This window comes from Carassius gibelio, chromosome B2 (genome assembly GCF_023724105.1).
Source record: "Carassius gibelio isolate Cgi1373 ecotype wild population from Czech Republic chromosome B2, carGib1.2-hapl.c, whole genome shotgun sequence".
Taxonomy (NCBI): Eukaryota; Metazoa; Chordata; class Actinopteri; order Cypriniformes; family Cyprinidae; genus Carassius; species Carassius gibelio.
Genome location: NC_068397.1, coordinates 5,990,362 through 6,002,767, shown reverse-complemented (window position 1 = coordinate 6,002,767; position 12,406 = coordinate 5,990,362). Strand labels below are relative to the sequence as shown.

The window sequence follows — 12,406 nt, the reverse complement described above, 5'->3', positions numbered from 1 at the left end:
GATACATTAAAACCACCTCAAAGGATCCACCTACCAAACTTTTCTCGGCTTTAAATGGTAACATTAGCGACGTTAACGAATCGTTCTTTTGAGTCGAATCTCGTTCGTTCTTTGCCACGAAACGAACAGAAGGGTATCATTCGGACATTGTTGTTGACTCGCTGAATCAATGAACCGACAATAAACATAATTATTTATTATAAACTCGTCGAAATAGTAAATAAAAGCTATATTTCCTCCACCCTCAGTCTTTTGAATCGCGTTTTGAACCGGTTCTTAGGGCTGTTCGATTCCACAATTTTTGGAATCGATTCCTCACTGTTGTTTTCGAATCTTTTCCAACTCTGTATTTTTTTTTCAACATTAAAAGGAACCTAATCTCACCATGATGACTGCAGGATATGTCGTATAATGTATCCTTCCTATAATATGAAGCTGATAAAAATAAATAAATTGAAGATACGAAAATTTTACTCCCGACTCTCGATTCCCAAACGCCTCTTTTTTGAATCGATTCCCAGCCCTAGTTCTTTACAACGAACCGACTCACAGCTGTTTACTATTATAGGCTCAGTGCGCTTGCGCGAGAACATAAACTTCCTTCTGGGATCCCGTAAAATTGGAAAATGAGGTACTACTTGTTGCTTTGTCTCGTTTCAGAATGTAAATCTACTCATACGTGTTCGTCATGACAGATCTAGTGAGATTATTTACTAAATGCATGCGTTAAATCGTTGCATGCAGTGTTTGCTAAGTCTTCCAGCTGTCAAGCATGAATCAGAATGTTTATGAGTCACACAATAATTTAAGTTACAGTTACTTCAAACTTTTATCATGCATGTATTAGCACATTTCTCTTTGTTTGACGTGTTAGCTCGATATGGAACTTTTTAATTTGGGCTATTAAACAAAAACTTTTAATGCATGTGGAAAGTTTGGGAAAAAGAACCTGCAAAGAAATGGGTACAGTGTATTGTATAAATTGTATGAGAGTGCTATCAGTTATATATCTATCTATAATAAAAATGCTTGTCCCTTTAATAAATTCCACCAACGAATCCAGACATTGATAATTCTGCAAATGCACAAACTGTTTTACAAAACCACTGTGTCTCTTCATTAGACAGAAGTCCCTTATGTTTAATTGAATTTGTGTCATATTGTGATGTATAAGTGTTCCTTTTATTATTTATTTATTTGAACTGTATATGTGTGTATATACTGCAAAAATATCTTTTTTTTTTTCTAATAAAGAAAGAAAATCTTAACAGGTTTGCAGGATCATGAAAGTGAGTGAGGCGTCTGTTTAAACCTCTTGTCTTGTCCTCGTCAGGATTCGTTGGTGCTGCTGCAGGTCTTTGGGCCGTGTGCGGACACACTTCATCATCGCCTCTATACTGTTGCTACTTCTGGCCGGCGTCTCTCTGACCTTCTTATTGCCTAATAATGAGGACCTCGGCATTCTCCTCAAGCTCCGTCAGAGCTCTAACAACTCCCTCACTCTGCTAGACCCCGAGGATAGTTTTACTATAATTATGCAAACCTATAACCGTACTGATATTCTCCTCAAGCTGCTCAACCATTATCAGGCTGTGCCTCACCTGCAGTGCATCATCATAGTGTGGAACAACCCTTTGCAGTCGCCGCCCAGGGAACTGTGGGACGCCCTCGGCCCACACCCTGTGCCCATCATCTTCAAAGAGCAGAGCTTCAACAGAATGCGCAATCGTCTGCAGCCGCACTCCGAGATCAAGACTGATGGTGAGTGTGTCATTCTCACATGAACGAGAGCTGCTTCGTCAGATCATTGACCCAAAGATTTCTTAACCTAATCACCTTTTCCATTTAGAGACAATGACATATTGCACACCAATAGAAAATAAATGATCTTTTAAAATCTCAATTGAAACACGAATGTTAATTTTTATTTTTATTTTTTTTAAAGGAACAGTGTTGATTAACAGCACTTCGGTAATTGGTAAAAGATGAAAGGTCCCATTTTGGTGTTCACATCAAATTAAATTTACAAAAGTGATTTTATATACATAAAAAAGGATAATAAATGTCTGCTTTAATGTGATCATACAAAATTGTATAATATTTTAAATGATTAAAAACGTATAGATGAAGAATGGGTAAAACTAAAACCCAGTTAGTGGTTTGAAAGATATTTAAAATGACAATTCTTATTTTAGGGCTGCACTGTAATGTAACTTAAATATAATCTTTTAATATCATCAAATGGTTCTTGTTCTAAATAAGCCAGACATTTTAGTGGGTAAAATAAATGTATGCTGGTCACTGTATTTTGCTCAGAAAAAATTAAACAGGACACATTCTGAAGAAATATGGTTGTGCTCATGAGTTTACATACCCCTTGCAGAATATGCAAATATGTTAATAATGTTAACAAAAATATAAGGGCTCATGAAAAGTGCATGTTTTTTTTTAATTAGTACTGTCCTGAATAAACTGTTTCAACATAACAGATGTTTATATACTCCTCAAGAAAAAAATAACTGAATTTATAGAAAGGACCCCATTCAAAAGTGTACACACCCTTGAATCTTAAAGGGATAGTTCACCCAGAAATGAAAACTTAATGTTTATCTGCTTACCCGCAGGGCATCCAAGATATAGGTGACTTTGTTGTGATATTTGCTCATGAGTCCTGTGTTGGTCCTGAAAGTTCCTGCACATTATTTGGTTTTCCAGCAGCTTCTGCATAATTTAACCTTTTCCAAAAGTCACTTTATGATTTTGAGATTCATCTTTTTACACTGAGGACGACTTCAGGACTCATGTGCAACTATTACAGGACTCATGTGCAACTATTACAGAAGGTCCAAATGCTCACTGATTCTCCAGAAAGAAAAACCATGTATTAAGAGGGAAAATAGAAAGGTGGTAACCAAACACTGTTGATGGCCATTGGCTATACAGAAGAAAGAAAGTCATACAGGAACTATCCTTTTATGTGTTTTATGTTCAAACAACACTTGTTTGTTTACTGTGTTGAGACGTGCTGCGTTTGGTCTCGTACTCTATCGCATACCTTGTCAGTGTTGTGCGCTTGCTTAGACCTTTGTTGTGATAAACAGTAAAGTACGTTCAGCTGAATTCAATTTCCGTTTTGTCGGGTTTAAAAAAGATTAGTATACCGCGCCAGTTAAGCCCTCCTCGTGTGAAGACCGAAGAGTGTAAAGACCATCGACTCTACCGTGCGACTCCACCGGGCAGGGACACCGGCAGGGAATATAAGTATTTTTTTGATTAATCTTTTTCCTTTTCCTTGTTTCATTTCTGTTTCAGTTTTTTTTTTTTGTTGTTTATAACCAAATCTTACTATGTGTTTCCAGATCCCTACTATCATTACCACTCGTAAACCATGCAACACACAATGTAGACAGCGCAATCTTAACAACCTGCATACTTTGCCTATGTCTGCTAATACACTACTTTCTTTTCCTGTTGGTCTCTGGAATTGCCAGTCTGCTGTAAACAAAACCGATTTCATTACTTCTATTATTAGTCATTCAAAGCTTCATCTCATGGCCCTAACCGAGACCTGGATCAAACCAGAGGACACTGCTACACCTGCAGCACTCTCCAATAATTTTTCATTTTCCCACTCCCCCCGTTTGACTGGAAGAGGTGGAGGTACTGGTCTGCTCATCTCTAATGATTGGAAATTTAATCCTTTACCATCTTTGGGTATCAACAGCTCCTTTGAATCTCATTCAGTTACTGTTACCTACCCTTTTAAAATAAATTTTTTAGTTGTCTATCGACCCCCAGGACCACTGGGTAACTTTTTGGATGAATTAGATGTGTTGCTCTCAACCTTTTCTGAGGATGGTACTCCCCTAGTTATGCTTGGAGATTTCAACATCCATCTAGATAAACCTCTGTTTGCTGATTTCCACACTCTGCTTGCCTCTTTTGATCTCAACCGAGTATCAACTACTGCTACTCACAAATCAGGCAACCAACTGGACCTTATTTATACACGAAACTGCTATACTGATCATGTTCTAGTTACTCCACTGCACACGTCGGATCACTTCCTCATCACTCTTAACCTCAACATGATCCCAGACACATCACTTACCCCTCCACATGTCATCTTTCGACGTAACCTACGCACACTTTCACCCTCCCGGCTATCTGCAATGGTTTCATCTTCACTTCCTTCCACTAAACTGTTTGCATCTTTGGATGCTAACAGTGCTACTGATACTTTCTGCTCCACTCTTACATCTTGTTTAGACACTGTTTGCCCCTTGTCTTCCAGGCCAACTCGTAACACCCCTTCTGCCCCTTGGTTATCTGATGTTCTACGCGAACACCGTTCTAAGCTTAGAGCTTCTGAAAGGGTGTGGCGCAAGTCCAAAAATACTACTGATCTTATTGTGTATCAGTCACTCCTATCTTCTTTCTCTGCTAATGTCTCCTCTGCTAAAAGGACATACTACCATAACAAAATTAACAATTCATCTAACTCTCGCATGCTTTTTAAAACATTTTCCTCACTTCTTTGTCCTCCTCCTCCTCCTCCTGCTTCATCTCTAATAGCTGACGACTTTGCAACGTTTTTTATTAATAAAATTAAACACATTAGTGCACAATTTTCCACACCACAATCAGTCAAGCTCATATCACCAGCAAACTTACACTCATTTACATCCTTCTCTTCACTCTCTAGCCCCTTTCACACTGCCATTCCGGCAAATACAGGGGTAAAGTGTTCCTGTAATTGTTCCCTGGTCGCTAGATTTGGCACTTTCACACTGCCAGTGATGACCCGGTATATGTGCGTGCTTTCACACACAACCCTTGAAGATCCCGTAACGACACGTGACATCAGCGCGTGACGTGTAAAGTACGAGTCGACAACGCTTGGCACATTATACTTTAACTGAAGCAAGCAAACGATCTCTGCGTCAGCGCGGAAAGTGAGGAACTAACTGATCTCTGCTTCATTACAGTTTGCACATATGTTTTCGTCGCGAATGTTGATCTTCCTTCAAAATAGCCGGTAAAAGAGTCGCGCGATAATGCGCGTCATCACTTCGATACCGAATTAGATCTGGCTTTTGTTCACACAGCGCTAGTTCCGGATCGATTACCGGAATGTTACTATGTCCCCGACCCGGGTTCGATTCGGTAATCAATTCCAGGACGTGGTTGCTTTCACACAGAAGGCGACCAGGCAATGTTACGGGAATATTGCGGGTCCGACGTGCAGTGTGAAAGGGGCTTCTGAGGCAGAAGTGTCAAAACTCATCCTTTCTAATCACCCTACAACTTGCCCGCTTGATCCTATTCCATCTCATCTCCTTCAAGCCATTTCTCCTGAAGTTGTACCTGCACTCACTCACATCATCAACACTTCCCTCCACACTGGTGTTTTTCCAATGATTTGAGTCTTACCTATCAGATAGGTCCTTCAAAGTATCTTGGAGAGGTGAGGTGTCCAAGTCTCAACATCTAACTACTGGGGTGCCTCAGGGCTCAGTTCTTGGACCACTTCTCTTCTCTGTCTACATGGCATCATTAGGTTCTGTCATTCAAAAACATGGCTTTTCATACCACTGCTATGCTGATGACACTCAACTCTACCTCTCATTCCATCCTGATGATCCGACGGTAGCTATTCGCATCTCAGCTTGTCTAACTGACATTTCTTCCTGGATGATGGACCATCACCTTCAACTCAACCTTGCACTGCTTGTGATTCCAGCAAACCCATCGTTCCATCACAATTTCACCATCAATTTAGGCACATCAACCATAACTCCTTCAAAAACAGCTAGAAGCCTTGGAGTAATGATTGATGATCAGCTGACTTTCTCAGACCACATTGCTAAAACTGTCCGATCCTGCAGATTTGCTTCATTCAACATCAAGAAGATCAAGCCCTTTCTTTCGGAACATGCTGCACAACTCCTTGTTCAAGCTCTTGTTCTGTCCAGGCTGAACTATTGCAATGCCCTCTTGGCAGGTCTTTCAGCCAATTCTATCAAACCTTTACAATTAATTCAGAACGTGGCAGCCAGATTAATTTTTAATGAGCCCAAAAGAATACACGTCACACCTCTGTTTATCAATTTGCACTGGCTTCAAATAGCTGCTCGCATAAAATTCAAGGCATTGATGTTTGCCTACAAAACTACCACTGGCTCTGCACCCATTTACCTAAATTCGTTACTTCAGACTTATGTGCCCTCTAGAAGCTGCAAGTGAAGTTCTGCAAGTGAACGTCGCTTGATTGTGCCATCCCAAAGAAGCACAAAGTCACTTTTACGGACTTTTAAATTAAATGTTCCCTTCTGGTGGAATGAACTCCCCAACTCAATCCGAGCAGCTGAGTCCTTAGCCATCTTCAAGAATCGGCTTAAAACACATCTCTTCCATCTTTATTTGACCCTCTAACTTTAACACTCACTATTCTAATTCTATTCTTTAAAAAAATCTAACTACCTTTCTAATCTTTTTGTATTCTATTTTCTTTTCATTTATTATGCAATTGTATATGTATGTGTAAAGACCTCTAACTAGCTTGCTCTATTCTTTTATTTTTTATTCTGTTTTCTTTTTATTTATTATATTAGTTAAAATCCCATGCTACGTGTACTGTGTTAACCTAACTGAGACTTGTTATAGCACTTATATATCATTGCTCTTTTTGTTGTTTTTGATTGCTTCCACTGTCTTCATCTGTAAGTCGTTTTGGATAAAAGCGTCTGCTAAATGAATAAATGTAAATGTAAATGTAAATGTTGTTGCAGCTGTGTTTATTGTGTGCTTGTCTGTAGGCCTGTCACGATAACAAATTTTGCTGGACGATAAATTGTCCAAGAAATTATCCCGATAAACGATAATATTGTCGTTCTAAGACCAGTTTCAACTAATAAATTGATAATGACATAATAACGCAGGTACACCTTCTCAAAGATCAATAAACTTTTATTTTATGGCAGATTCAGAGCGAGAAATACCAACATGTTGGCTTTGTGTGGCTTAAAATTAAATAATTTTGTATGTTTGTATGCTATGTGTATATGCCAGTTAGGGATGCTCAAATTGACCGTTTAACCGTTAACCGAAAGTAAACATTTTGACCGATGAAGGGGCCGTTCACATATCACGTCTTTTTTTGTGCTCAAGTTCAAACCAAATCAATCAGCTTCCTTCAGGGTGAAATTATTTTACTGTCTATGGAAATTCCCCGTTGTTTTTGGAAAATGGGTTGCACCCAAACACTGCAGAGTTTTTTTACTTTCATTGTAAATACATCTTGTAGCAGAGTTACAGCAAGGGTTTTTTGGTGGTGGAAATCCATTACTGAAATGTCCTTGTAACGACAGACGCCTCAGGAGCACAACTGCCCGAGCGCTTTGGAAATAAGGAGAAAACGACGCGCTGTGTGTGTGTGTTAACTCACTGGGCTCGTTGGCACATGCAACGACACGCCTACAGACATATTTAGCTGAGCAAGCCAAATGAAGCGAGCGAAAAAAGTAGGCCCATTTCGATAGATAGGGCAGCTAAGTTACTTGCAAAATATGCTACGCGGTATTAGAATAAAGTACAATAGTTGTGCAAATACAATGCAATATCACTTGCGACGCAAACATCCACAAACAAATGAAAGGCGCTTCCCAAAGCTAGTCACTCTAGCAAGACGTTATCTCTTTATTCCCTGGACATCTGTGCTATCGGATAGTTTTCTGCCCCGGGCTGTCCACAGGTTGCGCTCAAGACTAACCCCACATCATGACATAAATAAAAATGTTAAAAAAAAATCGCGGCCAAAAATATTATCAAGCTCATTTTTTATTTTAATCGTGCGATTAATTGATTTATTGACTATCGCGACAGGCCTACTTGTCTGTGAGACTGTACTGACCTTCACTGTCTTTCACCCGGGCAGCTGTTTTAATGCTAGACGATGACACGTTGGTCAGTGTTCCTGATATCAGCTTTGCATTTTCTGTCTGGAAGGTAATGGGAAACTTCATCTGTGCTTTACTTCAGTTTTAAATGCTCTTTCAGAAACTCTCTTCAGAGTCACAGACACTAACTTATCTTTTTTTAATATATTATTTGTGTTGTAGCAATTCTCAGATCAGATTGTGGGTTTTGTTCCACGTAAGCATGTAAGCACAGCATCTGGAGTGTACAGCTACGGCAGCTTTGAGCTTCAAGATCCAGACGACGGTGGAGGCGACAGGTGAGACTGGAAATAATGCAGCTTTTCCAGGTCGATGCGAAAGTTTGTCAAAGTAACGTGGACTTGAATCTTTTTAAATCCATGTTGCAGGACTAATTCAGCATGAGTCATTGGTGAATGTTATTATGAAGGAAAGAATAAATCATAACTCATTTCGCTTCTTTGATTCCTTTTGCCCTTTTATTTTTCTTCCCCTTTGATTCCAACTGTCATTATAATAAATACTTAACAATCCAGTCAATTTCCGACAGATAAGGGCTAAAGTCTACATTTTTCACTCAGAACTATGGATCCATGACGTTCATTTTGCCCTGTCTATTAATTTATTCAGACACACAAAACATGGAATAGAAAAATACTGGCTATTGTGTGACAGTGTCAAGTCTCTTCAAATATCAAATAATTTGACTTTTATATTGAGCTATACAGGTGCATCTCAATGAATTAGAATGTTTTGAAAAAGTTTATTTTAGTAATTCAACTCAAATTGTGAAACTAGTGTATTAAATTCAATTTACACAGACTGAAGGTTTGGTTCTTTTAATTGTGATGATTTTTGGCTCACATTTAACAAAAACTCTCCAATTAATCTCAAATTAGAATTTGGTGACATGCCGATCAGTTAATCAACCCAAAACACCTGCAATGGTTTCCTGAGCCTTCAAAATGGTCTCTCAGTTTGGTTCACTAGGCTACACAATCATGAGAAAGACTGCTGATCTGACAGTTGTCCAGAAGACAATCATTGATGCCTTCACAAGTAGGGTGAGCCACAAACATTCATTGCCAAAGAAGCTGGCTGTTCACAGAGTGCTGTATCCAAGCATGTTAACAGAAAGTTGAGTGGAAGGAAAAAGTGTTGAAGAAAAAGATGCACAACCAACAGAGAGAACTGCAGCCTTATGAGGATTGTCAAGCAAAATCGATTAAAGAATATGAGTGAACTTCACAAGGAATTGACTGAGGCTGGGGTCAAGGCATCAAGAGCCACACAGAAATGTCAAGGAATTTGTTGAACCACAGACAACGTCAGAGGTGTCTTACCTGGGCTAAGGAGAAGAAGAACTGGACTGTTGCTCAGTGGTCCAAAGTCCTCTTTTCAGATGAGAGCAAGTTTTGTATTTCATCTGGAAACCAAGGTCCTAGAGTCTGGAGGAAGGTGGAGAAGCTCATAGCCCAAAGTGCTTGAAGTCCAGTGTTAAGTTTCCACAGTCTGTGATGATTTGGGGTTCAATGGCATCTGCTGGTGTTGGTCCATTGTGTTTTTTGAAAACCAAAGTCTCTGCACCCATTTACCAAGGAATTTCGAAGCACTTCATCCTTCCACCTGCTGACCAGCTTTTTAAAGATGCTGATTTAATTTCCCAGCAGGATTTGACACATTGGCCAGCAAACTCACCAGACGTGAATCCTACAGAGAATCTATGGGCGATTATCAAGAGTAAGATGAGAAACAAGAGACCAAACAATGCAGATGAGCTGAAGGCCACTGTCAAAGAAACCTGTGCTTCCATACCACCTCAGCAGTGCCACAAACTGATCACCTCCATGTCACGCCAAACTGAGGCAGTAATTAAAGCAAAAGTAAAGCCCCTAACAAGTATTGAGTACATGTACAGTTAATGAACATACTTTCCAGAAGGCCAACAATTCACTTAATGTTTTGTATTGGTTTTAGGAAGTATTCTATTTTGTGGAGATAGTGAATTGGTGAGTTTTTGTTAAATGTGACCCCAAAATCATCACAACTAAAAGAACCAAAGACTTAAACTACTTCAGTCTGTGTGCATTGAACTTATTTAATGCACGAGTTTCACAATTTGAGTTGAATTAATGAAATTAATAAACCTTTCCACAACATTCTAATTTATTGAGATGCACCTGTAGTTAGTTCAGGTCGGTAAATGTCATGTGGTTTGACTCCCCAAGAATTTATAAATAAATGATATCTGCAAAGATACGTTTATCTTAAAGGTATTCAATGGACACTTGAAAATTGTACATACGTTTTCAAAACATATTATATTATAACATGTAATTATAATAACAATATATTTCTAGATTTTTCTGTTATTGTGGACACTCTTGCATATCATTGATCCACATATATTATGCATGTCAATTAAATGTCATTTTATGGTTCCTGTAGGTATTCGATGATCCTAGTGGGTGCTGCGTTCTTCCATCGGCGCTTCCTGCAGCTGTTCCAAGAGCAGCCGGGTGAAGTGCACGCTCTGGTGGACCAAACGCAGAACTGTGACGACATCGCCATGAACTTTGCCGTGGCACGTCAACTCTCACAGGCGTCCGGCCTCAAGCGGCCCTCTGGGGTGTTCGTGAAGCCCGTAGACATGAGGAATCTGGAGAAGGAAGCCAGGAGCGGGTACGTGGGCATGTGGCACAGAGCGGAGCACATGCTGCAGCGCTCCTACTGCCTCAACAAGCTGACACACATCTACGGGAGCATGCCACTCCGCTACTCCAATATCATGATCTCACAGTTTGGCTTCCCCAGCTATGCTAATCACAAGAGCAGGATATGATGTCAGCAAATTCGAGAGACAGATACAATCTGAGTTTCGGAGATATTAGATCAACTTTTTTGGACTCATACCATCTCAAAATGTACATCTCTCCTCCAAAACCTGTTTGACTGAATAATTTTGCAACAGTAAAATCTTCGACATTTACTGCTGGTTTTATATACACTGATGGTGGATAATTATTATTATTTTTAATGTTATATTTCCTTTGCTATTATTTGTCTTTCATACCTCACATATGTCCAGTAGATGAGTGTGAACGTTAGTGCTTCACCTTTATTAATATAGTATAATGTAGATGAAGGTGGATTCAAGTTGTTGTTGTTTTTTTACACATATTAAGCTGTATTATTTTGAGTCATTATTATTATTATTATTATTATTATTATTATTATTATTAAAAGGGAAAAATATAGAAGGAATTTACTTTTACTATATATAATTTACTACTCAGAAATTTAATTTGAAATACTACAGCATCATAATAAGTTTAACTCTGACAAAAATCTGCAAAACCTCATTAGACCATCTACATATCTCCGTTTTTGTTGTTTAATTTAGTTTTGATATTTACTTATGAATAATTCTGAATAAAACCATAAATTTTTTAATTTTGTAATAATCAGTCATTTAAATGTTTGTATGGTTTTTTTTTTGTTTTTGCTTTTTACACACCTGTTGTTTTACTTCAGGATCCAGATTTTTTATTGATTTACCAAGTGGCTTAATAAAAGTAAGCAAAATGAAAAATTGAAATGAATATCACTATAAACTACACAGGATCTGCTATATAAAATCATTTATTTAACGGTGGCTACATGGAAAAACAATGAACGTAAAAGAATAAACACTATAAACATTGATTACTGGAAAAATAACCCAGATAAAACATTCCCAACAATGTCTTATCAAACGTGCCTTCCTGAGATGGTCTGTGATAATGATTTCTAATTTAGTCTTGTTTTTAAAGTCATTTTCACTTCTTTTTGATAAGGATGCAGGAAGGGCGACAAAAACTAATGTGCTTTGTTTACAACTTTATAAACGCTTCTAAGCATTATTGTTTTTGTTGCCCTTCCTGCATCCTTATCAAAATGGGGTGAAAATTTACTTAAACGAGACTTAACTAAAAGCCATCACATACCATATCAGGAAGGCACATGAGAGATTCCCCGGGACATTAGAGCTCAGTCAACACCTTCTTAATTCTATATACAGCCATTATAGCCATAATGATGAGAGCAAACATTAGAAAACATTCTTTTCCTTTGTATTTGTTCAGTCAGTCCAGATTCAGCATATTGGGTTATTTAAAGCTTTTGGTATTTCCACATTAGCAATTTAAATCAAGACCTTCTGAAATGGCTTTTGTTTGGCTGTTGTTTTGGAGTACAAGATGCTTACTGTATTACATTTCAACACCTAGAGATGTAATTGTGCTTGATAGACTAAACAGAAACAGGAAGAGAATTAACAATGCCTGTAACAATTATCAGGTTGAATGAGTCCAAAAATGCAAAAATTTAGTCTGAACTAAGAGGAAATCGAATAAATTTAGCTAATATGATAAACAATAAATCTGTAAAACTAAGATATATATAGACTGTATATGTATATATGTGCGCAT

The 12,406-nt window shown here is 38.3% G+C and overlaps 1 protein-coding gene across 1 annotated transcript; it reads left to right on the top strand.

Moving 5' to 3' along the window:
- The first annotated feature begins 421 nt into the window (after positions 1-421).
- On the top strand, positions 422-11,390 carry extl2 (exostosin-like glycosyltransferase 2). The gene is made up of 5 exons (XM_052548354.1): positions 422-631; positions 1,334-1,761; positions 7,937-8,007; positions 8,121-8,236; positions 10,386-11,390. Exons 1-5 carry the CDS (start codon positions 627-629, stop codon positions 10,777-10,779), a joined length of 1,014 nt encoding a protein of 337 aa, XP_052404314.1. The 5' UTR covers positions 422-626; the 3' UTR covers positions 10,780-11,390.
- The last annotated feature ends 1,016 nt before the right edge of the window (positions 11,391-12,406 follow it).

Bases quoted from the DNA above. Each gene is read 5' to 3' on its own strand.
- extl2 (XM_052548354.1), top strand. The intron at 8,008-8,120 runs GTAATGGGAAAC...TTTGTGTTGTAG, and splicing joins TTGCATTTTCTGTCTGGAAG to CAATTCTCAGATCAGATTGT. The intron at 8,237-10,385 runs GTGAGACTGGAA...TGGTTCCTGTAG, and splicing joins GACGACGGTGGAGGCGACAG to GTATTCGATGATCCTAGTGG.